The sequence below is a fragment of the Thunnus maccoyii genome, chromosome 5 (assembly GCF_910596095.1).
Source record: "Thunnus maccoyii chromosome 5, fThuMac1.1, whole genome shotgun sequence".
NCBI classification, from domain to species: Eukaryota; Metazoa; Chordata; class Actinopteri; order Scombriformes; family Scombridae; genus Thunnus; species Thunnus maccoyii.
Genome location: NC_056537.1, coordinates 6376606 through 6403828, shown reverse-complemented (window position 1 = coordinate 6403828; position 27223 = coordinate 6376606). Strand labels below are relative to the sequence as shown.

At 37.9% G+C, this 27223-nt stretch overlaps 1 protein-coding gene across 1 annotated transcript in view; it reads right to left on the bottom strand.

Moving 5' to 3' along the window:
* Positions 1-9683: 9683 nt before the first annotated feature.
* Positions 9684-27223, bottom strand: part of si:dkey-106n21.1 (solute carrier family 23 member 1) — a 56365-nt gene continuing 38825 nt past the window's right edge. The window contains exons 8-12 of the mRNA XM_042411682.1: positions 25004-25257; positions 22105-22269; positions 19233-19341; positions 11046-11141; positions 9684-10957 (exon numbers count right to left, since the gene is read on the bottom strand). Coding sequence (XP_042267616.1) covers positions 10788-10957; positions 11046-11141; positions 19233-19341; positions 22105-22269; positions 25004-25257 — 794 coding nt within the window. The 3' untranslated portion in view covers positions 9684-10787. The remainder of the gene's footprint in view (positions 10958-11045; positions 11142-19232; positions 19342-22104; positions 22270-25003; positions 25258-27223) is intronic.

The window sequence follows — 27223 nt, the reverse complement described above, 5'->3', positions numbered from 1 at the left end:
GACCAACTTGGAGAGATTCCGGAATCATCATGACCTAATTAAGACCTTACAGCTTTCAGCCTTCAGGGCCTCATTGACTAACAATATGGTGTACCTTGGAGTAAAGCTGCATAAAGTAGCTTAAGTAAGAGAAACACGCCCCATCTTTTGCTCTAATCCCTGATCTGTTGGTCCTGGTTGCATTTGGAGATGAATTTCTTTACTCTCTCTGATTTTCTTAAAATCCCAAATGGCGTTCCAAAATCTTCAGCTTTCCTCATGCTCATAGTGTCTGCTTTGAAAGTAGACTATGAACTATGTTATTTCAAAACAGCAATGTGATAAGAATTTTTTGTTTTTTTTACTTTTACCATTTTTACTTTTGGGTAAGAAAATCAAGTGATCTATTTGTGACTCAGTTTTTACACAGATGTACTTGTGCAACTTTTAACCTTTGTAAATCCAGGGTCAGTTTTCTAAAATTAGTTTTTGTGATGTCATTTGTTTGTTATATTAAAATGGTTAATTTGCTCACACAGTATTGATTAGATTCTTTGTTCCGAGTTGACAGGCTGAGTTAAGTATTTGCCGCCCTTTACTTCTCCATCCAGAAATCTGAACCTTCATCTCAGAGGTGGCACAGATCTAAGATGAGTCACGTTTCCAATAGATGATAAAACCCAGGGCAGGTAATGCCCTGACAGACTTTCTCTAATACCTCACGTTCGGAACATTGTGGCCGATGGTGCCTCTTCACTTAATGAATGCTCGCATCTGTCGATACAACTCAATCCAGATTAGGATTTGGTAATCCCGTTAGATTTGTGCCAACCATGTTGCAAGGCTAGACAACCATCTTATATTTATATCTGTGCAATTGGAATGTTCTTTGACCAGGTGATGGTCTTGGTGTCAAACTTGGCACAGTTCCCAGCCATATGGCTTTCACATATGGTACTCACTGTGTGTGGCCATGTTTTTACCTGCTATATCACAGAAGCGTAAATACCTCAATGCACATATCTAATTAAAGTGAACATAACCAGCTGGTGCACATGGTTGGCAGCCAACAAATTTTATCAGTAAATGTGGAGATTTTTATGCAATGGCAAAAATGTAATTTAGAAGAAAATAAAGCTAGAATTGACACTCCTCAACATGAGGCCTGTTTATTTCCAGCCAATGTGGTGAGTTGTTACCATTGTCTTTTATCCAAAATGCATGCTTACTTGTAGTGCTTGAGGTTGGCTGCCAGATAAAATGTTGGAATTTAGACAAAGCAATAAAGATCCCATTAGCTTATGTTGTCAGAGCTCCTATAAAATCAAAGTAAATTTTGCCTAAAGAGATGTTTATGGTCTACAGTTCTCCATACTTTACACCTGAAGGGGTATTAATGTATGAGACATTGCCATGTTTGTCTGACATCAGTTCACCTTTCTGCTGGTTTAGTTTCCAATGTGAAAATTGAAAAGTACTGTATTTCAAAAACATTTTGCAGATATAATATAGGTTATGTAAAGGATTAAATCATCCACATATAGTAAAAAAAAAAGTGCTTCATAACACCTTTTATATGCAGATTACTATGAATTCCCATGGCTCCTGATTCATTTACATTGACAAACAATAACGGTGAAAGAGGGCAGCCTTGGCTTTTTCCATGCTGCAAATGAAATTGTCAAGATATCGTTATCTGTGGGGAAGTGTATTTGTGGGGAGTGTTACAATCATTCCAGTGTAAGATCTTCACCCAAATCTATGCCTTTCAAGCCCATCTTACAAGTAGTCCTTTATACTGGATAATAAGCATTGAATTGAACAAACTGACTAAATGTTTATACATTTTCAGTTTCAAAAATTTTAAAATATAATATAAGAAATATTCAATCCTATGGGGATGAGTATTTGTAAGAGACAAGATTTTCATTTAGATTCAGTGTCACTACATTTCTGGGGAATACCACCATCTGTGATGTGCATCACTAATAAACATCCATAAATGTGCTTAGAAATCAAAGAAAAAAAGACACTCCCTCAACTTCAGAACGTGTCTGATGATCTTGGAACTGATAGCAAATGTGTTGAAAACCAGTGGACAAGGGTGTTCATTAAATTAATACTACTACTACTACTACTACTACTACTTCTAATAATAATAATAATAATAATAATAATGGTTATTTATAGAGCACTTTTCAAAATCCAAGTTACAAAGAGCTTCACAGCAAAATAAAACAGACAAGTCATAAAAATGATCAGGTTTTGCAAAGAGAACAGACAAAAAAAAACCAAACAAACAATTTTGGTGTTTAAAAACCAATTCTGTGTATGAAAAAGCATTTTTAATTATAACACTGATTATGATGTTATATTGATGAGCAATATAACAGATAAAGGCAGCTCAAAGAAATTAAAACTCAGGTAAAATCAGGGAAGGCTCTCTGATAAAAATATGTTTTAAGAGGGGACTTCAAAGAGATCACTGAGTCAGCCGACCTTATTTTCTCAGGCAGATCATTCCAGAGCTTGGTGGCCCTGACTGCAAACATCTCCTTTAGTTTTCAACCGGGACACTGGAGCCAGTGTAAAGAGGCTAAAACAGGAGTGATTTGATCATGTCTCCTTGCATTTTCCTATTTTTGAAATATGTTTATAAGATGATAAAAACATGATTGCACAAGCTTTGGGGTGCTCAAAACTTAAATTTTCTATCAAACCAGAAGCCAAGATTCCTTGCAACAGGCTTGATATGTTCCACTAGGGAACCAGCAGATGGCAGAATTTGTTTTGCCATATGCTGGGACCCAATGACAAGGATCTCTGTTTTGTTTGAGTCCGGTTTTGGGCATAACAAAGTCGTTAAATGCACTCAGCATTCCAGGGTCTGTGGATCTAATGGGCAGGTACATCTGCATATCATCAGCATAACAATGAAAGGAGAGAACATGTCTATGAATAATGTGTCCAAGGGGAAGCATACATAAAGAAAATAAAATTGGTCCCAAAACTGACCCCTGAGGCACACCATACTTAACAGAAGAAAATCAACCCAACTCATGCCCACAAAGTCTGCCCAGAACTTAGGTGTCATGATCAATGACCAGCTAACCTTTAAGGTTCATATGGCCTCAGTGACTTGGTTGTGTTGGTTTGCCCTGTACAACATCAGGAAGATCAGACCCTACCTGTGTGAGCATGCAGCACAACTCTCGTAATATCATGCATTGACTACTGCAACTCCTTACTGGCAGGCCTCCCCACATGTACTTTCAAACCTCTGCAGATGATCCAGAACATGGCAGCACATCTGGTCTTCAACCAGCCCAAAACAGCAAATGTCACCCCGCTGCTGACATCTCTCCATGGGTTCCCAGTTGCTGCCCGCATTAAATTCAAAACCCTTACACTTGCTTACAAAACAGCAACTAAAACGGCTCCTACCTACCTGAACTCCCTCATTCAGGTCTACACTCTCTCCCGCTCACTACGCTCTGCCAATGAAAAGCACGTACCACCACCACAGGAGGGCCTTAAGTCGCTAGCTAGACTCTTCTCCTCTGTAGTTCCTCTGTAGTGGTGGAGCGAGTTACCAAACTCTGTTCAATCTGCAGAGTCCCTCTCAATCTAAAGAAAAGACTAAAGACCCAGCTCTTTCGCAAACACCTCTGCACTTGATGGACTGAAAGTAAAGAAAAAACAAAAAAGACAAAAATTTAAAAAGAGAATCTGCTTCTATGCAATCTATGCACTCGGCGCACCACCTGTTGGCACCTACGTCCTATTGGACTCAAACTTCAGCGTTATGGCACTTACTCATGTTGCTGTCTCCTGACTGGATCCCTGCTTATGTTGTATCAGTTTCTCAGATGTACGTCGCTTTGGATAAAAGCGTCCGCTAAATGAAATTGTAAATTGTAAAAGAGACATAGCTGTTCACATAGACACAGAACCTCCTATTTGACAAATAAGATGAAAACCATTCTAAAGGTATACCAGATATCCCCACTCAATGCCTCAGTCTGCCTAACAGGATGCTCTGATCAATCATGTATAAGGCTGCGTGAAGGTCCAGGAGCACAAGGACTGAGCACATGCCATCATCAGCAGCCACTAAAAGGTTGTTGGTAACCTTGAGGAGTGCTGTGATACTTCTGGAAACTATACTGAAATTTGTCAAAATATTATTTTCCAGTGCTGAGAGAAATTGCTTAGACACCACTTTTTCTAAAATTTTTGAAATAAAAGGCAACTTGGAAATTGGTTGATAGTTTTGAGAGAGGGAGGGATCCAGCCCATTTTTTTTAAACAGTGGGTTCTCACATGCTGTTTTAAAATAATCAGGGACACAAACAAGGAACTGTTAAAAACAGGAAGCAAACAGGAACTGACAGATTCCATTACTTTTAGTAAAAACTTTGTTGGTATTACATCAAGAGGGCTTGAAGACACTTATGATACTGTTTCTAAAAGTTCAGACAAGGTAATGGGATACAACTGGTTCAAACTATCTTGTTGTGGGTGAGGGACATCACAGTCATTAAATTTATGATTTCCTTTTTAACAGGAACAACAAATACTACTCAGTGCTTACAGTACATCACTTGCATGGAATCAATTTGACCCTAAGCATAAAGGGCCTGGGAATATCAATGTTTGCATATTTGTTCCTTCCACAGTTTGTCTTCATACGATGAAAGCACATGGCATTTACAGATAGACAGCAAATAGCACAGGGGATTAAACCTACGACCTTTGTTGTGAGATGACATGCTTGATCAGAAGACAAAGCCCTTTTGATCACCCATAATTTCTTAAACTGTCTGAGAAAAAACCCCTGAGACATCTTTGCTGTTGGATATATGATCATAATCCCCAAAAGTATGAGATTTTCAGTGAGAGATGAAGATAAAGACACAACATCAGCCAAACATAAACTTCAAAGCTTGTATTTAAAGTAAAGAATTTAGAAATGTCAAAACATGTGGACACATATACTTATGCACACATATTAAAGGATGGGTTTAAAATTTTTTTAAATCTGTCTTAAAACAATAGTCAGGTGCCCAAATAAACATTTAAACAAGTTTTCTTACTGTGATCATTTCTCCTGTTAATACTGACCATCAGAAGATCCTTACATAATGCACTTACAGTGTAAGTGATGGGGGCCAAAATTCACAAGCCTCCCTCTGTGCAAAATTGTATTTAAAAGTTTATCTGAAGTCAATATGAAGCTTCAGACCTCCAAATTAGTCAAATCAAGTAGATATCTTTCAACATTATCATCTTTAAATCCCTCTTTTTGTTACTATACTATTCAAGCATGTTGTTTTTTTGTACCTCTACGCTGGTGACATGTTTTCAGGTCCCATTCACATGAATAGAATATCTCAGGAATGCCTTGAGGGAATTTCTTTAAATTTTGCACAAAAGTCCATTTGGACTCAAGGATGAACTAATTACATTTTATTGGTCAAAGTTCAAAAGTCAAGGTCACTGTGACCTCACATCTGTCCCATTCTCTTGTGAATGTGATATCTCAGGAACGATTTAAGGGAATTTCTTCAAATTTGGCACAAACGTCCACTTGGACTCAAGGATGAACTGATTAGATTTTGGTGATCAAAGATCAAGGTCACTGTGACCTAATGTCCATCCCATTCTCATGAACATGATATCTCAGGAATTCCTGGAGGGAATTTCATTATATCTGGCATAAAATGTCCACTTGGACTCAAGGATGAACTGATTAGAATTTGGTCAAGGTCACTGTGACCTCACAAAACACGTTTTTGGCCATAACTCAAGAATGCATACGCTAATTATGACAAAATTTCACACAAATATCTAATAGAATAAAATGATGAAGTGAAGACATTTTATTCATAAAAGGTCAAAGGTCAACTTCACTGTGACATCATAATGTTCTGCAAAAAACCTTTTCTGGCCATTATTCAACGCCATAACTCAGCAACATCCATATATGTTCAAGTTCAAGTGCAATACATTAAACCCAGTGGTCCTTAGGGCTGGCTTTTTGTTAGTAGCTTCTAAACAGGTGTAGAAAGTATTTAGTGTGTCTGGCAGGGAGCTATCATCATCTGCGCACTCATCAGGGCTATTCCACTTGTAGTTAGAAATTGTTTGAATTCCCTGCTGAAAGTGTTCTTTTATTCTTGTATTTACTCAACAGACATACAAATTCTTATTAATCCAAAAGCCTGTTTTCATATAGAAAAGGCTTTGCAATTATTGTTAGCTCACAACATGCTATCACATATCCACAGCATTCACTACCAACAACAAGTAGACTACAGGAGTGAAAGGAGACAAATGAGTAGACATAGCCTACGGTATCTTAGAATATATCAACTTAATACAATCCACTCTTGATTTAAAAATAGTTAATAGTAATAAGGCAGTTTATTCATGAACACTTACTGTAACACTTTAATTTTCTAAAATTAAAAGTGTAATAAAAACAAAAACAGGATTTTTAAGCCTCTTTCCCCATTTATTTGAATACAAATACAAATACAAATAATTTTGCTGCCTCAACAAATACAAATACAAATACTGGGCTCTCTGCACATCCCTACTAACCACACTTGGTTCTTGGTCCTCTTCCAAAAGAAATAGGGTGCAGCTCATCTGAGAGTGAGAGTGAAATTGCACCCACTATGGAAAATGATTCCAATTACATGGCAGGATGCTGATATCTAATAGACATCGGCTCCTTGTTCTTAAGGAGATGAACATAAAAGAATGAGAGAATAAATTAGTCTGGGGTGACATTTATATTTTTTGGTACTATCATTGTGATTGATATTTCTGTTTATACACTCTCTCAATTTACTTTTATTCCTCACCACTTATATTAACTTTATGAGCTTAAAATGATAATAACGTAATTACTACAATTTGTCTGTGTAACCCTCTGAAAGGAAGATGAATGATTTCACTGGGTGTCAGTAGAGGTGTGCTCACCTATAAAGGATGAAGGAATTCAGGGGTCCGTTTCACAAAGCAGGTTTAGTGAAAACTCAGGGTCTGTTAACCCTGAAATGAGGGAAACTCTGAGTTTTCCGTTTCAAAAAGGGAGGTAACTCAAACCAGAGAAAGAGGGATAACTCTAGCCTGTTTCACAGAGAGGGGTAACTTAAGCTCTTGGTCAGTTACCGTAGTAACAGACTCTATGAACCTAACCTGGTCGGGACCAGGTTTTTCTCGATGAACCTCGAGTTTCTCTCAGTCTCCGCCCTCTTTCAGAGCCACACACTCCATTTGATTTCCTCATTCATTCAGTCAGCAGGCGAGTTTTGGCGTAGCCTAGTTCTGCCGTCTGTCATTTAAAAAAATCATTAAAAAAAATCAGAGTCAGTATATTAGAAGTCCATTAGGCACAGTAGGTGGCGACTTTTTCACTAACATGGCATGTCCTTTTGATAACGATCCCGTGGATGAAGGTGCAGCATTACTGCGCAGAGAATTAAATATTCGTTGAGAGATGGTTATCAGACCGCGCATAGATGTTCTAGCATTTCCAGACAATTATCTTTTTGAGCGGTACCGTTTCACGTCACAGTCCATCATCTACATACAAAACCTAATCCGTCCTTACATTTGCAACATTACTAATCGTAATCAATTCTCTCACATCCCAGCAGATATTGTGTGTTGCGTTGCGTTTCTTTGCAAACGGAAGTTTTTTGTACAATGTCGGAGCCAGCCACTGGCCTTCCTAAATTCTGGCTTAGGGCCAGCTCCTCTGCCTCCGTTAGAGGTGGCGGTGCTGGACCACCACCCGTTTTACGGACATCTGCCTTCTTTCTGTTGGCTGAGTAGAAGTCTGTGTTAATTTAAATAGGATTAATTATTTAACAGAACATGATGTAGATGAGAAGACATTTATGTGTGTGAAACCAGCATTATGTTGGGGATAAAACAACTGCACAGTCAAACAGCCACTTAATATTTACTTTACAATGTAAAAAATGATCAAAATGAGGTACCCCCATGAGATTATGCCGAGGTCTCACCTGTTTGAACAATGTTTTTATATTTTATCCTAAACTGCTGCCAAGTGCGCTTCTCCCTCGCGGGACTGGACCTAAATAAAATAAATTAATAGGCGACCAATCAAGCAGTTTTCCTCTGTAATATTATTGTGATTGCAAAGGACTACATTTAAACTTACGCATTGACCCGAGCAGTGATGTTCTCCCACGCCGTCTCCCTCTCTTTTGCAGCTGCAGCGGTGTTGCACTTCTTTTTGAAAACATGTTCAAACTCGCCGTATTATCGCATTAAGATTTCTAATTCTGGTGGGGCGAAAAACGCAGCCCTCCTCTTCCCTGTTGCCATGGTGACTCGTTGAATCGGGGCTCCATTGATGCTGGCTTTTTATAGTTGTGGTGCACGCGCTTAACTCCAGGTGAAACTACTCCGAGTTGAATAAACTGACTCAAATCAGCTGTTCTGGAACCGGAAACTCAGAGTTTCTTATCTCAGAGTAGATCAACTCAGAGTTCAGGATTAGACTCAGAGTTTGTTGAACCTGCTTTGTGAAACGGACCCCAGGTAGACAGGGATAAACATTATGGTTGTTGTAAGAAATCAAACAATGCCACTACTTCATCTCCAAACTTAATTTCCATATAAGTGCTTTAGCACACCATTCAAGAATTGCAGTCTTATTCTACACCGTAATTAGCACTTTTCCTGCAATGTGAGTTTTGTGGTATCTACAATCCCTATTTAGTTGAAAATTCAAAGCCATGTTTGTTCTTTTTCTGTCAGTGTTTCCATTTTTTTCAGATTTTATGTGGATTTTTGGAAAAGGAGATTAAAATCAAATTAAGTCTCAGATATTTAGAAGTGATTGAAAATCCCTTTCATTCTTGAAAGAGTCCCTTAAATGTTTAAGATTAAAGGATTAACAAGATGAACAACAACAACAACAACAACAACAACAACATAGGATTAACAGCCCTCTTCCTTTAGTTAATTTAACTGCTTAACGTATATTGTATGACTTGATGGTTCAGACACACTCATAGAAAACATGTAAATGCAATTACAAACCTGTGGAAAAGTAAATAAGTAAGAAACCAGAGTAGTACATACATATTTTTAAAATAAAAAGGATCAAATGACTCAAATCAATGTGTAATGTGAAATGGGTTGCTCATAGTGACACAGCCACAGAGAATTATCACCCACCCAACGCTTCAGTTCCGCTCAGCTATGAAGTTTTACAGCATTTTTCCGCTCCGTGTTTTGGTTTTCCACTGTGTAACTTTCCTATTTTGGTTCACACTCATCGCTCTTATAGCATCGTTTTCGGCTGCAGCAGGCAGAGCTTACATTGGGTCTGTATCAGCTGGATGTTTAAACAGGCAAGTGAATGCTAACATGTTCGTCATAACGACTTAAACTTGTTCATAGCTTGTTCCCACAGCCCTCAAGTGGTGTAAAAATATTATTTCAGGTATTATTTCAGGTGTTACAAAAAAAGGAGCTAATCCAACATCTCAAGTTAAAATAAGTGTGAGAAATATGACGGAAGTCTTTATTAAGTGTAGAATTTATTTAACAACAACCCTTTATTGTCACAGTTTAGGACAGATTCAAAATTATAGTACAAAAATTAGTAAAATTACATATATATACTTAAATGTAAAAGCATCATATTTAACAAATTTACCTTTATACAGTGACAAAAGACAAAATGAAATGTATAAAGCAGTAACCGTAACAACGTTAATTAAAATTTTAAAAAGTTATTTTAAAGACATCACATAATTACATTAATTATGTGTTTTATGTAAGTTACTGTTATTGATGAGGTAGTAATGATCCTACTGAAAACATTTGAGTTACAGCACATTCATAACACCTGAACAGTGGCTTCAGAGCAACAAATATTGACTCAGTCTTTACTCCAATGTGATGTCCAAAAAGGATGGGTGGTGGTACTGTACATACTGAAAATCTCAAAAAGATTTGCACACATCCAAGATATATTTAATAAATACCCTTTCCAAAAGAATCACAAAATGTTTCACTGTCTGAATCTATATTCTTTTCAATAAATTAGTATCTAATTCATGTGTTTTCAAGTTCTTTCTGAGGATTGATGATTCCTCCTAATTGTATCATGCTGCTCTTTGCTTGTTCAGGCACTACAAATGTTTTATTAACCTATATAAGGACAAAAGAACTTAACTTGGAGTGCTAAAGAAGATAAGGTTAGGATTATATAATATTTATGTAATAGAACATCATTCACTGTGGATTCTTATGTTTTTTTTCCCTCAGAGTCATATGTTACTCATAATAAAGAGGGCCAGGCTGGTCCCACATCAGTACCTTTATGTCTGCAGTGGGCAGTACAGTCTGAATGATGGTTTCAGAAGGTTAAAGCCAGTGCTGGCAACCCCAGGCTGCATAAAGATGTCATGTAGACTACCCTATAAAGGTAAACAATAGCTAGTTATATTTCCATTAAATATCTCAAGTTTTAGAGTTTCATTTTTTTAGTAGCCAATCAACAAACTTGCATATTTTTGGACTGTGGGGGGATCACATCACAGTGAGGGTTTTATAACAAAAAGAATGTAGAAGCAATTAAACAACATAATCTCATGTAAATTTTTGTGCCAATAATGTTTTAGTGAGTTTAGACAAATTATATAATTTCTGTTTCTTATTTTCATGTTTTTTACTACTGTTTGGCTTTATAGGGCTAATAGGCCAGCATCAATGCTACCGGGTAAGTTAACATTTCATTACTTGAATGACCCCTAGTGGTTGGTCTTATAAGAAGGGAGGAAGGGCAGGTACTGGAAACATCTAAACCGTTTCAAAACACCGTTGCAGAAAGGGATGTCATAGCACGACTGGTCACACATGTTTTTGCTTTCTTCTTGCACCTTGTCTTGCCAGTTCTTGATGCCTCTCTCTTTGTCGGTGCCTAAAAAAGAAAAGACAAGGTTAGCTGAGAGTGATGTTAGGGCTCGTTTTGTTGTTTATTGTTATTAACAGTAAGTGTTTTGTCAAACCTGGAATGGTGTTGTCCAGGATAAACCCAAAGAACCCTCCAATGAACATGTGTGTGGTGAAGAGCACTACAATCACTTGGTCCAGTTCTTTTATTCCTTCAAACACAAGAGAGAAAAAACAAATGTCATTTGTTACCCTTCAGTTGCTTGTGAAATAACAATGTGACAACTACAATCTTGAAGGGAGATTCTCTTTGCTCTTGCCTCCTCCACACGGAGGTGAGAGGTCAGGTCAGCTTCCTCAAACCAAAACCAACAGCATCTGGGGACTGACAGTAAATCCTGTAGGACAGGATAACAGGCAGTCCACACACGGTCCAGCTCCTAACCGTCTGTTGGATGGATCTCATACCTGCTTTCTTGCCCAGATGACCCACATCTATGTGTGATGAACTCTTTGAGCCATATACATTAAATTTCAACTCTATCCACATGTCCAAAAACTAAATTGTCAATATCACAGGCACAGAACTTTTTGTATAACTTCAGTGAACAAAAAATACGATTTAGTGCAAATACAATTTTTTCAACCAGTCTTAAAGGAGGTTAAGAAAATCACTTTTTACCAAAATTGCAAAAAATATATATATATATTCCCATTTATGGCTAGTCTTATCTAGCATATAGATAGTTTTGGTTTCATATGCTTTTGATATTTCTCTCTGTGATTTCTGCTGCCACACCAAGGCAATGGAAGTGAATGCAATTTTGTTTATGGTGCTCTTGTTAACCCTTATTTAAGGTTAAAGTCCTCCTCTGCTAAAACTTTTGGTTTTGTTGAGTCAGTGTGTACATATGCAAAGACAATGTCGAACTCTGTAGTTTTCTCTGGGCCCCTGCTAAATATGACCAGTGATGACGTGTATAGCCTCATGTTATCATCACAACCGCTGGCTGTTGAGGTGGTGTCCAGCAAATGATGTGGGCTTTACAGATAATTGGCAGACTTTCTGAGGAAGACCTGGTCTGACTAGGAGAGAATAAGTGGGATGTATGCCATCTTTCTGGAGCTGTTCTCATATCTAGAAACATGGCTGAGTTTATTAGTAGACCAAAACCATGACAACCCAGAGTTGAGACCAAGAGGCAGAGCTGCAGTCCTACACACTTATCTGTGCTTCCATTAGAGCAGTTACCCACCCAAAACCACATAGAAACCGTGTCTGTCCCCCAACCACTTAAATCAATTAAATCTAAAGTAAACAGAAGAGGAGTTATACATAAAAATCTAATAAAAATTAACACCACCACTGCAATAGTACAACAAAATAGGAGAATTAAATATGGACTCAAACATTAGTTCTCTGTCATCTAAAGCTGTATTAGTAAACCATCTAATATAAGATTATTATATTGACTCAGTCAATATGAGTCAATATTTTGTCTTGCTGAAACTTTGCTGTGTCATGAAGAATATGTTAGCCTAAATGAATCCACTTCCTGTTAATACTCACATTTCTGGAGCCACCAGCCAAGTAGGTGGAGTTGCAGCCATTTTCAACTCAAGCCTAATAATCAACCCTAGACCTAAACTTAATTATACCTTATTTGAAAGCTTTGTTCTTACTTTGCTCTTAGTCTTTCACACTCAACCTGGAAAACATTACAGCCAGGTCTATCTCTTATACTGTACCGTCCTCCTGGCCTGTACTCTGAGTTTTCATGAAACTTAGTCCTTAATACAGATAAAGTAATTATAATAAGTGACTTTAATATTCATGTGGAGGGTGATAGCCTGAGCACTATGTTTATGTAATTATTGGACTCAAACGGCTTCTCTCAGAGTTTAAATAAACTCACTCACTGTTTTACCAGCACCCTTGACCTGGTTCTGACTCATGGCATTGAAATTGAACATTTAATAGTCTTTCCACATAATCCTATTTTACCAGACCATTACTTAATAACTTGAATTCCTATTACTGGACTACACGCCATTAGACAAAAATGTCCTCAGTAGATGTCTATCTGGTAGTGTTGTAGCTAAATTTAAGGAAGCGATTCCATCAGAATTTAATTCAATGTCATGTCTCAATACAACAGAGGACTCTTATGCTAACTTTAGTCCCACCTAAATTGATCTTGTTGATATTGCCTCATGCTTATGGCAAATGACACTCCATTTCCCCTTTAAAAAAGAAGATGATAAAACAAAAGAGGTTAGCTCCATGGTATAACTCTCAAACCCGCAAATTAAAGCAAACATCGTAAAAACTTGAAAGGATATACGTTCTGCAAAACTGGAAGAATCTCGCTTAGTCTGGCAAGATAGTCTTAAAATATACAGGAAGGCCCTCTGTAATGCCAGAGCTGTCTATTACTCATCATTAATAGAGAAAACAGCCCTAGGTTCCTCTTCAGCACTTTGGCCAGGCTGACAAAGAGCTATAAATCTGTTAATCCATGTATTCATATAGCTCTCAGTAGTAGCGACTTCTTGAGCTTCTTTGATGATAAATTTCTAACTATTAGAGACAAAATTCATTACCTCCTGCCCTCAACCAGCACTGATTTATACTCAGACACAGGAACCTTAGAAACTTTAAAATCTGATGTATATATATATATGATATATATATAGACTTTTAATCTTTAATGCTGTTGAAATTTTAACTTTAAGACTGTTAACATGTCACTTTAATAAGTACGCTAAGGGCATGTGCGAAAATATTTAGTTGTTACTTAGAGTTATGCTGTAACTTACCTCTATGGTGCAACTGCTTTCTGATCTGTGCAGCTCTTTGGTAATTTACTCTTACCCTTTGGTAATTTTGATATCTTGACAACACCGTAGTACAGATTCACTGTAAACAGTAAGCTTTACGGTATATTCAGTGAGTGATAATGGTGGTGGGGTGGCGTGTGTGTGTGCTACCCAAGATCCTTGAGAAAGCAGTTGCCAATAAGTTGTGTGACTTTCTACATAATTATAGTTTATTTGCTGACTTTCAGTCAGGAGTGCATCATGGCACAGACACAGCACTTGTGAAAGTTACAAATGACCTCCTTTGCAGCGGACAAAGGACTTCTCCCTTGTCCCTTGTACTTGTCTTGTTAGATCTTAATGCTGCATCTGACACCACTGACCATCACATCCTATTACAGAGACTGGAACATTTAATTGGCATTAAAGGAACTGCATTAAGCTGGTTTAAGTCCTATTTATCAGATCGATTTCAATTTGTACACGTTATCCTCCATGCACGCAAAAATTAGACACGGAGGTCCACAAGGTTCTGTGCTTGGACCAATACTATTCACTTTATATATGCTACCTCCAGGTAATATTATTAGGAAACACTCCATACATTTTCATTGTTATGCAGATGATACCCAGTTACATTTATCAATGAAGCCAGATGAAATCAATCAGTTAACTAAATTCCAAGCATGCCTTAAGGACATAAAGACCTGGATGACCTGAAATTTTCTGCTACTAAACTTATCTCAGACAAAACTGAAGTTATCATGCTTTGCCCTAAACACCTCAGAAATAAATTATCTAATGACATAGCTACTCTAGATGGCATTGCCCTGGCCTCCAGCACCACCTTAAGGAATCTGGGAGTTTTCTTTGATCAGGATATGTCCTTTAACTCCCACATAATACAAATTTCAAGCACTGCCTTTTTTCACATACATAACATTGCAAAAATCAGGCATATCCTGTCTCAAAAAGATGCAGAAAAACTAGTCCACACATTTGTTACTTCTAGGCTGGATTATTGCAATTCCTTATGATCAGGCTGCCCCACCAAGTCTGTAAAGACCCTAAAGAACCATCTTCCAGTTTGGGTCCGGGAGGCAGACACCCTGTTTACGTTTAAGAATTAAAACTTTCCTTATTGATAATACTTATAGTTAGGTTCGGCCCAGGCTTGCCTTAGACCAGCCCCTAGTTATGCTGCTATAGGCCTAGACTGCAGGGGGGCTTCTGATGATGCATTGAGCTCCTCTCTCCTTCTTTACCTCTGTCCACATTCATGCCCCTTTAATGCATTTTACCAACTTGGCATCTTCCCTGGAATTTTGTGCTTTCTCATCTTGCAGGTGACCTTCGGTTGCAGACAACCTGCTGCCTGTGGCTATGGACTGCCTGCTGTCCCCTTGGTCCAGCTTGACGCCCATTGGTACTACTATTATTATTAGTCGTATTTGCCCACTGCTACCACTATTATTATCAGTCATATTACTATTATTATTGTTGTTGTTATTGTTATAATTAAATCTATGTTATTCCTAGGGCACATAGGCTGGGTGTTGCTCACACCATTAATATATTACTTATAGAAAAAAATTCAGCAGTGTTGTATCTTTCCAGAAACAGTATCTCATTTATTCTTGATAATCCACAAACCTCAGTGTGAACAGTCTTCTTTGGAACAGAATTTTTAAAATATAATTTTTAATTTCTTTAAGCAATACAAACTAAATTCAATTCACCTACATTGTATTGGTGTAGGCCATAATCTCAGTTCTGACCAAGTAAAATTAAAACTATCTATGTGCCTGGATACCTCTAGGGTTAGGGGAGAAAATATTTGATTCTTTAACTTAATTACTGTGTATATGCTGGAAGTTCGTCTTTAACATAAGTATTTACAACACTTTGAATTGACGTGAAAGATCAGAAATGGATAAGAGTGATATACAAAGAGCAAATTTTGGTTGTGGTTTGCATTGAGCTCTCCTAAAGGCCACATGGCAGGCCTGGCAGAGTTAAGGAGACGGAATAATGGAAAGCAATAAGCTAGCAGAGTTCTGTAAAGTCTGCAGGTCCATAGATGTCCAGATATTTGGACTCAGGAAGGTTGCTTGGTGGCTGAGGGGCAGTCTCTGTAATCACTAGACCACTGTGGCACTCCAATTTCCTGAATCAGAGTTGGCCTTTCATGTGGCATGTGCTACCACCAGCATATGAGTGTAATACAGAGCGCCATTGAATATGTGAATGCCTGCATGTCCAATGCCCTGCTCTCATAATGCCCTTCTGGCAATAAACTGCTTAATGAAGTTGTATCGAATTGAATCAAGAATTGCAAACAGCGTTGACGTAGTTTGACTCTGAACACACTCTTGTTCAAAGAACATACACAGACACACACAGACACACACACACACACACACACACACACACACACACATCTTCTGCCCAAAGAGGCAGCAGTCAAAAGTTCAAGGCACCCGTTGAATTGGTTTTGAGTCCCATAGCATGTACATCTAAAGATGTCTGGGTGGGCAGCAGTTTGTTTACAAAGAGCACTGTCAGGCCTCCTCTTGTGAGGAGCTATCAGCTGGGTGTTGAGGCTGAGGAAAGACTGTGGAGCAAGAGTGCTATCTGAGCCGGGCAGATTACAGCCAGTGACATGGACGCTAGCCAAGAGGATTGGGAGGTAAGCAGCCTAGACCTGAGAAAACCAGACAAGCCCTCATGCCCAGTGTTAAACTCTGGATTAGAACTTTCCTGGGAGACACTCGCATCACATGACTCATGGGATCAAGGTCTTATGTCTGCAGAGAAGAGCTGTTTAATCTTGAGGATTGCTCTTTTGATGGCACTTCATAGGAGGTGGTCACAAAGACCATCCAATGCCAATAAATTGGTCATCAAAAGCAGGGAATCATCAGCTAATAGCTTGTGATTGATCTCTGATTGGTTCTAAAATCTGTGATTGATCAAACAGGCTCCACATGTTCCAATTTCATCTGGTGGATTTATGTTTCATGGCTGGATTAATGTAATTGGGTTCTCACTGTTGCATGTATGGTTGTATGTGTATGTGTGTGTGTGTGTTTATTATGTTTATTCAATGTATTGTCGATGTAAAGTGTAGAATTGCCTCTCTTGCAAAACAATATTTCAGTTTATTTGTTAACATTTTCACCCTTTTTCTCCGCAATTTATGCTGTTTTCTATTGGTTTCCCTCCTCCTAGCTGGCCAATCAGTAGTGACGTTAATAAAGTGACAAAGACATAATCCACTATCTTTTCACCCACAACCACTGCCATTTGTGTTAACTGGAATACACAACCAACCCAGAGGTTCCTCTAAACCCAGATTAAACTTGGATTAAGCCCCGGGTGGTGATGTGCAAGAGCTTTGCCCCTTGTCACCTGTGCAGCACTATATTTCACTTTGTTACAACCCTTTCCCAAGAGTGCCAGGTTGGTATTAGTTGTCAAAAATAAATAATAATAAATTATCACAACTCATGTGGTGTAGCATATGGGTTTACCACAGCAGTTCAGACAGTAGCACGTAAATTGTCAGTCAGGAAAAAACACTATTGGAAATTTGAACGTTTTACCTCATCATCCAATCTTTTCTGCACTCATTATGAATAAAACTTTTTTTTTTCCAGAGTGATGTACAAATGACAAAACGTTATTTAATTTTTATAAAAAAAATATATATTGTAAAAGCAACATTAAAAATTAGTCTAAAAATGAGTGAGCAAAACTCATTATTAAAAGCATATGACAAGTGATTCCGCTTGAGTAATTTGATTGTGTCCACACTGTTGTTTTTCAAGAATCAACATCCCTTTTTGATAATCACTGACAAACTGCACACCCCTGGTGCTGTAACTGCAATTTCCCCAGACAGCTAATGTCATGCATAATCAAGAAAAACCTGTTTGAATCACCCTCTCAATTACACTCTCAACACAACTGACAACACCTACACTATTAATCTATAAATACATGACACCCCAAGCCTTACAACACTAGTGATAGTATGCAAAAAGTCTCACCAGTGCCCCCTACAGGCTGAACTGCAGTACACCCAACTGGACCAATGTGGTTTGACCCAATTGCCTGACCAACTGAGCCACATACCAACTGACATTTCCATTCTTAAACTCCCTCATTCACCTAAAACAACCAAAAAAACATTAAAGTATACTTGGAGTTCAGAATCAGGTAAGACTATTAGAAAGGCTCTTCTGGCCATTTTAAAATCTAGGCTAAAGACTAAAGGTAACCTGTATGCCATCTGGGCCTGTGGGATTTGGGAACACCTTGGCCTTAGGAGCTTAGGCTGGCAGAACCGCTGCCATCTTTTAATGGGTAATCTGTAAGTGGAGCAGTAGGAGCACAGCCTCCCACTTACTGTCAGAGGACCATGTCGCTTTGCTGATAAGGATTTAGAGCCTGGATGTGTCATTTTCTGGAGCCATTTATTGATTCTATCTTTGCTTTATCAAGAACAGAAAACAGTCACACTCAAGATGCATCTCTCAGTAGCTTGGAACATGTTTTGCACAAAATGAAAATACACCAACACAAAAATGTGTATGTGTGACTATGTGTGTGTAAGGGCACGTACATATATTCCAAGTCAGGGTGTCTTGGTATCGACTGCATGGTACTAACAGTCTTCAGATAAAATCATACAGTGTGTGGTGTTGAAGGATAATAAGGTGCAACACGCATTGGCTGCGTTGGTGAGAATAACCAATGTACAGTAGCCAGGATATGCCAATCCAGGAAGCCAATGTGATGTGAAACTGCTGCAGTTCTGGGGCATTGACATCATGTAAAGGATGGAAAATAGGACAGTGAAGTATTCTGATGAGTTAATGTGCATCAGGACACTGCCGGTGTGTGGACTTACATAGAAAACAACATGTGTGGGTCTTTTGTGGGTGTTTAGATTGTCAGCATCATGTAGTAGGAGAAATAATAATAAAAAAATAAACTGTGGAATGGGTAAAACACCATAGTGTGTGGTGAGTTAAATTGATTTAATGATCCAGGTAATCAGGTTTTGATGCAGAACCACAGCTCAGTGTCTCACTCTTATGAAGTCCAGCTCTCTCTGTAGAGTGTACAGTCTTTGTTGTCTCTCCATCCACTATCTCATCAAAATTGTGTATGTTTCCTTTGTTTCTCTTTTTCATTCAAATTGCACCATAAATTAGCAGGAAAGCAGTTCTTGATGGATGTCTGTTTGTGTTTTGGTGCAGGAACACACATGAATTTATATACTTGCAGTCTTTCAAGGAGAACTAAACATAATCTTACCTGTGCTAGTGTGTTGTCCTCTGACTGTCAAGACTAAATAAATCTGTGTACATTAGTGGAAATAGTCATTATGTGTGAGTTGTCTAGTCTTTTAGGTTTCAATAATCTTGACATTTGTACCTAGATTAAGGGAGTGAGTGTATCCATGTCAAAATTACCTGTGTCAATGATACCGGGATTGGAATGAAACCAGGTAGGTAAGACAAGGCCGCTGAACGTAGAGAAGCCAAGGATGAGGAGGTTACGGGATGAGTTAAGGTCCACATACTGGAGAGAGAAAGAAAGGGAGAGAAAGGCAGACAGAGAGAGAGATTGTGTGATACAAATTTGTTTAAATTGGTTTATTGACTCTCAGATGCAAACTATTATTTTGTTGTTCTGCCTCAGCTGGCTGCCATCTCTGTTTTTGACCCACACTAAAATGTGATTAGACAAAATCTGGAATCTAAAAAAGTTCCAGATTCCTTTTTGGTCTAGGATTCACAATTATTTGGCCATGACAAGGTAACACAGGCCAGAGCAGGGGAAATCCTGTCTATAAATGTGCTTGGACTGCATAATTAAATTCGAAAGCAAGATTTTTCTTGCCCCATTACACAAAAGGACAATGATACTGTATAACTGAGAGGGGTTGACACAGTCGTTCAATAAAGAGCAGAGGTCCTGCCCTACTTCTAACTGAGCTTCTGTTCCATTAGCTTTTATCTCTTGTGTATTCTCCCATTGAGACTTTCCTTCCTTAGTCTCTCTGAAAGACTGAAATGTGATACCGGAGTTTTCTGTCCACATTTTGAGCTAAATCTGAGCACCATGTCGTTCCAACCAAGATAAAATGACAATTATTTTGTATATATGCCACTATACCATAGCTCCCATGAGGTTTTGACACCTATGACTAAGACTCGTGGGAGCTATAGCTGCTGGATGCAAACAAAATAGTCATTAGAATATGGACAGAAAGTCCCAGTATCGTGTTTCATTTTTTTACAAGACTCATTAAAGAAACCATTTCTGGGAAAATTAGATTGCCTGAGTGGGACTTTGGCTCTCTATGATAAAGTGATTACAATGTTGTAAATACATTGGAAAGATTTCAGTATTTTGAAATTATTTTTCTGGCAGACACTCCCTCTAACTCCCTGCTGCTTGGAATTTGAAGAACCACCCGCTGATTAAAGAGGCAGTTTCAGCAAAGCAGAGCAAACATTTCATCTTTGGCTTAACAGTTACGTTGTGAAACTAAAAAAACAATAAAAGCTGAGTTATTGTGTAGGATTTAGCATTGCAATATATTAGGTTTTCATCAAATGTTTCTGTCAGATTTCTGCTCTAAATAACTTCCAAGTGTTTCTGTTGTGGAAGTGTGATGCTGTGAGACTTATTTAGGAGGAGGTAAGTGTTATACATTTTGTTATATGGTTACTGCTTGCTGTCAAAGGTCAATAAACCATTTATTTCCCCTTGAAGTGATAAAACTATACAGACCCTGTTCATATATTCTCATCATATGTCTCAGGGACAACAATAACCCTAAAAGTTGATGTTTTCACCTTAACAATATAACAAATATAGGCACATTCCCAACAACAACCCTATAACATTATCTTTTAATGGTGTTAATGTCATCAAAACATATCTTGCACACCTAAATAGTCTTTGTGACAGGTGCGTTGGTGGAATGGACACATACTTAAAGGAAGAAGGGACATGGCATCATATCTTCTGAAATACACTTATTTCAGTTTTGACAATGATTCTACCTGCAGGTCTCTGGCACAAGCATGGATTTGATTTTCGCACCAAATTATGCTAATCTATTTATATCGGTCATTTGGAAAATAATTATATATTCAATCCCGCTGTGAACATGCACCATCTGAGATTTTAGAGACACCTTAGAGATTATTTGGTTCATGCCGACTTCCAGTTCCAGAGTAGTGCGGCACAGAGTCAGATCCTTTAAGTCTGTGCAATATGTGACTTTAATATTTTCATGAATATTTTTAATATTTTCAAGATGTATCATACAGATCTATATCTGATTGAAGTCAAATGATGCCTTTTGACCAACTGTAGGAGGAGTTCACTCTGAGCCATAAGGTATTGCCACTAATGAAATGTTTGTGATGATTGGTCGCTGTGAACCATGTCTTTTGTATATACATATGTTTATTCCATTTGTCGTATATACCTGAAGAAGGTCTTTGACCAAAATATTATATATATTGAAGGATCTTTATTGAGCAAGTGAAGACAGTAATGGTGATGATGTAAAATACTGTATATCTTTGTGGGTGGTTTCAATGTGCAAACAGTGCTATAGATCTGCCCTAACACTTCTGCTTTAATCACATAGAACTGTCTCATGCCAGGAAACAGGATTACAGTTGACTCAAGCTCTCTTGGTTGCCTGTTGCTTGGGCTGTTTCCAAACTACACTGCCCACAAAAGTGTATCACCGTCCACCGTCTTGCATTTATGGATGCATCATGGACTCAGTCAACCCCCAGAGGAGCAGTAACTGCCATGCTAAATACATTAAATATGCATGCAGGGAGAGTGATGCTTGGTATTTATTAGCTGACATGCAACTTGTGTAAACAGCAGAAGACTCACCCTTTTGATCTTGATTTATGTATTTGGTATTTTATTTTTTTGTGTTTTATTATATTTTGATTATTTGCAGTCTTTTAATCTATGTATTTGGTTACTTTTTAAGCACTTTGAGCTGCATTTTAAGTTTGAGAGGTGCTATACAAATAAAGTTATTATTATAATTGATCCCCAAAGGATTCCTCTGTTTTTGCTTGTATTTCAGGTCAAAGGGTCAGTGCCAGAGCAGCACCTCTGGAGCCAGCAGAGATTCCAGTTCAAGGACCTCTTAGCAGGATGGATGTTTCGTGTTTCAGACTCTTGAACCTCAATCTTCCATGGAGGACTCACAGTCCATACAGCAGGTGCTTTGGATAAAAGTGTCCACCATATAAAATATATAAAATATGATATGTAACAATACTGAATTGTGTTTACCTGAAGGTTGGATATCCCCACTGCTGCAATCATTCCAAACATAACAAGGAACATGCCTCCAATAACCGGATCTGGGATGGTAATAAAAACTGCTCCAAACTTCCCAAAGATTCCCAGGACGATCATCAGAATTCCGGTCGTCTGGAGGACCAGTCTGCTGCCAACCTGGCATAAAATGAGCACAGGTATGTGTTATCTGGAGCATATAGGATGGATGAATCAATAATTCTTATCATACCAGCATTATTTTTACCAAGACTGAAAAGGACGCAGAAGTTTTAGTGAGGACATTATCAATCTTATACAACACAGAAAAAGAATGCTCAGGTCAACACTGCAGAACCCATAAAACATTCAGCGGTAGGATAGGCTTTTATCCGCTGTGAGAGCTGTGTTCCCCAAAGACAGGCTGTTATTTTCGACAGACTTGAGTACATCAAACTGACACGCCTTGACTCAGTACTATATAGTGTAATACTGCATGAAAATACAGATAAATACCTACAAATTCTCTCACTTCAATATTAACGTCTTAAGTAAGTGCCGAGAGAATACAGTAATGCATATTTATGCATTTCTTATTTTATTCTGGTGACCCAACCATAGTTTCTTACAGTTGTTGAACTATATTGATTCTTTTTTTTTTTTCAATTTTGCCAGAATGTGAAAATGATATTTTTGAAAACAAGTACTAATTTAACAAGATGTGATGGCAGTTTGACATTTGAAGTGTTGGTCTTTCTCACTTTAGCCTCAGTGGTTATTATTCTGACATATCATAATTTCAGTACAATAAACATTGTCCTGTTTGGATAATGGCTGCCTAAAACCAAGTGGTTTAAATTCCATCAGGGTACATCTGCAATATACTGTATACTATATTTCTTTATGTATACACAATGTGTTCTTATTCACCATAACACAGAGTTACTAAAACCATGCAGATGAGTGGCTATTGTTTTAATATTACGTCAATTTCTTCCAAGTGTAATTTATCAGAATAAGGTTTAGTGTCTTGCAAAAAAGTAGTGAAACATGTATAGAGGATATATTGTACACATCTCAAGGTAACTCATAACAGTCACAGACTGAATCAAATTTATTTGCAACCCATCAGCAACTCACTAAAATAGAGCAGCAACTCAGACCACATGCTAGAAAAAAGCACTGTAAGAACTTTTTCTCCTCAGGCAACTCGTGAAATTGAAGATAAAACACTGACTCGTCCTTCTGTTATATATGACCATTTAAATGTTCTGTCTGGTCAGCAGCTCAGACAATAAGTCTAACAAACAACTGCAGTGCACAATCAATAAATCATCCAGAATTATAGGCTTCCCCTCCCATTAATTGTATCATAAAGCCATAACCAAAAAGTCAAGCAAAATCATATCTGACCCCTGTCAGTCTGCTCACTATCTCTTCTAACTTTTACTCCCTGGGAGAAGCTACAAATCCTTGTCCACAGAGACACAGTGCTTTAAGGACTATTAACTCGTGGTTGCACCTGTGTAAAATATTTGATCCCTACTTTTATTTGCCCTTCATGTAACCAGAATGGTGTTTTGAGGCATAAATCTCTTTTTCAGGGAGTCGCGGCCAAAATGGAAGCACAGTAATTTTAACCATTCACTGAGGGACGAGAAGCAGGAATAGGATGACTGTTAAAACCCAATTAAGCACACAATTAAAGCTATGCATTAAATAATGCACTTTTCCATTTCAGTTTTTTAAAAATGTAAATTTTCCTCTTATTGATTAAATATGTCATTTTGATTTGTGTCTATGTGTATGGTGTTGTTGATGGTGTTGTTTTAACATTTTAAGTCTGTTTGAGCTGATGTTTTCTGTAAACATCATGATTCTGAATAAACTTGAATAATGTCAAACTCCTATTGAGAACATGAGGTACCTGGATGATGCCCACAGTCGATGGATTATATGTGGATTTTACACCATAAACATACACTTATTGTCATTACAAGAGAAATGTCCTCTAGCTGTAAAATTTCCCATAAATTTACATTATTAAATTAAATTTACATTGACATTAAATCCCCCATAAATCAACATTATTTGTGCATTCCACAAGTCATGTAGTATGCCTTCCTTTACATTCCCTTTGCACTTAGTAATATGTAACAGTCATCATGTGTTGCAATAATACATAATACAGCTGTAAATTACATGAATGGGCTTTTGCAGTGTGAGTGTGAATAAAGTCTGGCATTAACACATGTTTCTGTTAAACAGGCCTGAAAACTGAGAAAAATGAATGATAATCCATGCTACTCAGAAAAATGAGAAATAAAAGTTTACCTCTGGGTAAAATCACAGAGCTTTCTAGGTAAGATGTGACACTTGCATGCCTCTCACTAAGCCCTTGATGGGTTGAGCTTACAGAAGTCCACTTGAGTTTTCATTGCAATGTACCAGCACTAAAGACAGTAGTGGGATTCTTCTGAGGAAGTGCCGAGATGCAATTAACCATCAGAACGCTCTGCTAGATCTCAAGTGCTTCACTCTCTCAGACATGAAGTAATGCTCTGCTAGATCTCAAGTGCTTCACTGACTCAGACATGAAATGAGAAGCATTTTTCTGTCAAAGATACAGTACACTGGTTCTTTTCTCAAGAACTAAATGCAAAAAGACAGAAGCTAACACTGGCAGCTTTAGGTTTGGATATATATAAATTAAGACAAGGGTATGAGTAGTATGCAGTCCACAACCAGTTTACACTGTGCATTTTAAAATTATTACGAGTAGATTTGTATGTGATTCTTGAATCTGTTAAATACTGGACCTTTATTCATTAGTACTCTATTGTCTGCTAAAATATTAATTAATGCAATTTCAAAGAGTGATAAAACACAAGAGGAGACTATTATTATTGTGTACCTTGGTAATGCCAAGTGCAGCAATGTTCTGGCTGTAAGAGGTAGTGCCATTTCCAGTTCCCCACAGAGCAGCCAGGATGCAGCCAATGCCCTCCACGGCAATACCTCTGTTGATGGCGTGAGTTGGAGGAGGAGGGGCACCGGACAGACGAGCACAAGCGTAGTAGTCACCAATGGATTCCATAGTAGATGCCAAGACGCCGGCCATCATACCCAACACTGAAGACACACTCACCGTAGGGATACCCCATTGACCTTCAGTATGGTACAGAATAAGCATATATTAGCTCTCACACATGTAGATACAAACAACCTTACACTAAAAGATTCTGACTGGATTTCTGCCAAAATCATACCACATTTTAAATCTTTTAGTGGTTTGTTTCAGCTTCTTGTAGCACAATAATTGAATGTTCTATATTTAGCTTTGATTAAGAGAAGTACTTGCAGACAGCTACCTGATGACCTGAAAGGGCAAGAAGTCAAGTCAAGTCAAATTTATTTATATAGCACATTTCATACAACAGGCATAAACTCAATGTGCTTAGAAGAAGGTTCATATGTTAAAAAGCAGAGATGTATTTTTTTCTCTTGAACTATCGAGGGATTTATAGCCAGGCAACAGTACACAACATCTGCCAGAACAAAGGTCTGCATGACACCATGCTGACTTTGCTCAATGTTGTATGCAAACATTTGGACAGATCCAAATATCATGCTAAGATTTTATTTCCTAACATTTTGCAAAGTTTTAACACAGTGAACTCATCCATTTCAGCACTCACTTTGTCCCAACAGTTTTTCTGGATTATGGATTTCTTGCACGAATGACTCAACAAGGGAATGTGGGATATTGGCTCGCTGATCCTGTTGTAACTAACATTAGCCCTCTGCAAGGGTGTGCTCCTTTCCTTCTTCTGTTCTTACAACTTATCCACAACATTATCTGACAAGAAATTCATTTAAGTTTGCTGAAGCTGTATCCACAGCTATTCACACAGAATATCCACAGAGTAAATACATGGTTAACCTGTGGGGATAGTTGAATGCAAGTATTTTGGGGTGCTCATTGGCAAAAAAAAAAAAAAAAAAAATTGAATCAGCATGAGGACATTTTGAGCAAAAATAGTTGGCATGACCCCAGGCTTGGCCAGATGCTCAAATAAAACCAATGTACATGGGTGGGAAGCCAGTGAGGGATCACATCCTTCTTGCTGCACAAGCTATTCCTGTTATTGGCAGGTGTGTTTTGGATCATGTGTCCCCTCAATGGGTAGAAAGTTAGTTTATGGAACAAAGTTTATCGATATTTTACAAGATTTTAAGAAAATTTCTGCAAATGAAACATGAAGCAGTGCTTGTTTCTATCAACTATCTTAATGCAAATATATTCAAGATCTGAAACAAGATTAGATAATTTTACTGAGCACCAGTATTTGATTGATTGGTTTGTTTATTTAAGTGTCCTGCACCTTTCTGGTGCCCTGCCTGTATGGGCTTAATAACCAGGATGGCCACATGACTTATAATGATGTACAGTTCAACAGATTCAAAAAGAGAACATTTCAAAACATTTAGTTTACATGAGAGACATGTCCTGTTATGATGGATACAATCTTCTCTTTCTCAACAGCCAAGCCTCTCCTATAATTCTTGCTAAAACAAAAATCTCCATATCAAAAAGCCAACTCAACATATCAGCTTTGAACAACCGAAACAAATCAGGGTTTTTGAATTGGATCTTTTCAAACAAACAATTCCTCAAGTCACTGTACAATGGACAATGAAATACCAAATGAAATTCATCCTCAACAACACCAGTAACTGATACATATGCACTGTTGCTTTTAATTAGATGGGGATGCAACAACGTGCCCCGTCTGGACTTGAACCAGAGATGTTGTGGTTTTGTACACACTGAGCCCACCCTACTTTCTTTATACTTAGTGTTTGATTTTACTGGTGGAGTGGAGGCCTGTAAAATGGCAATATGACATGAATGATTCATCTGCAGTAAAAAGAGCAGAAGCAGAAACTGTACTGGTTCAACACAAGGAACATACAAAAATCAGCCTTTATTGCAACTTATCTGTTTTATGTAAATGTTTCCAGATCAACCAAGTGAAAAACTTGTAAAAACTTTTATTTCAAGGTTTTCTTTGTACAATTGAAATGGGAAGAGAAATGATGGATGGAAACTTATCTAATGAGTGCTCTAGTT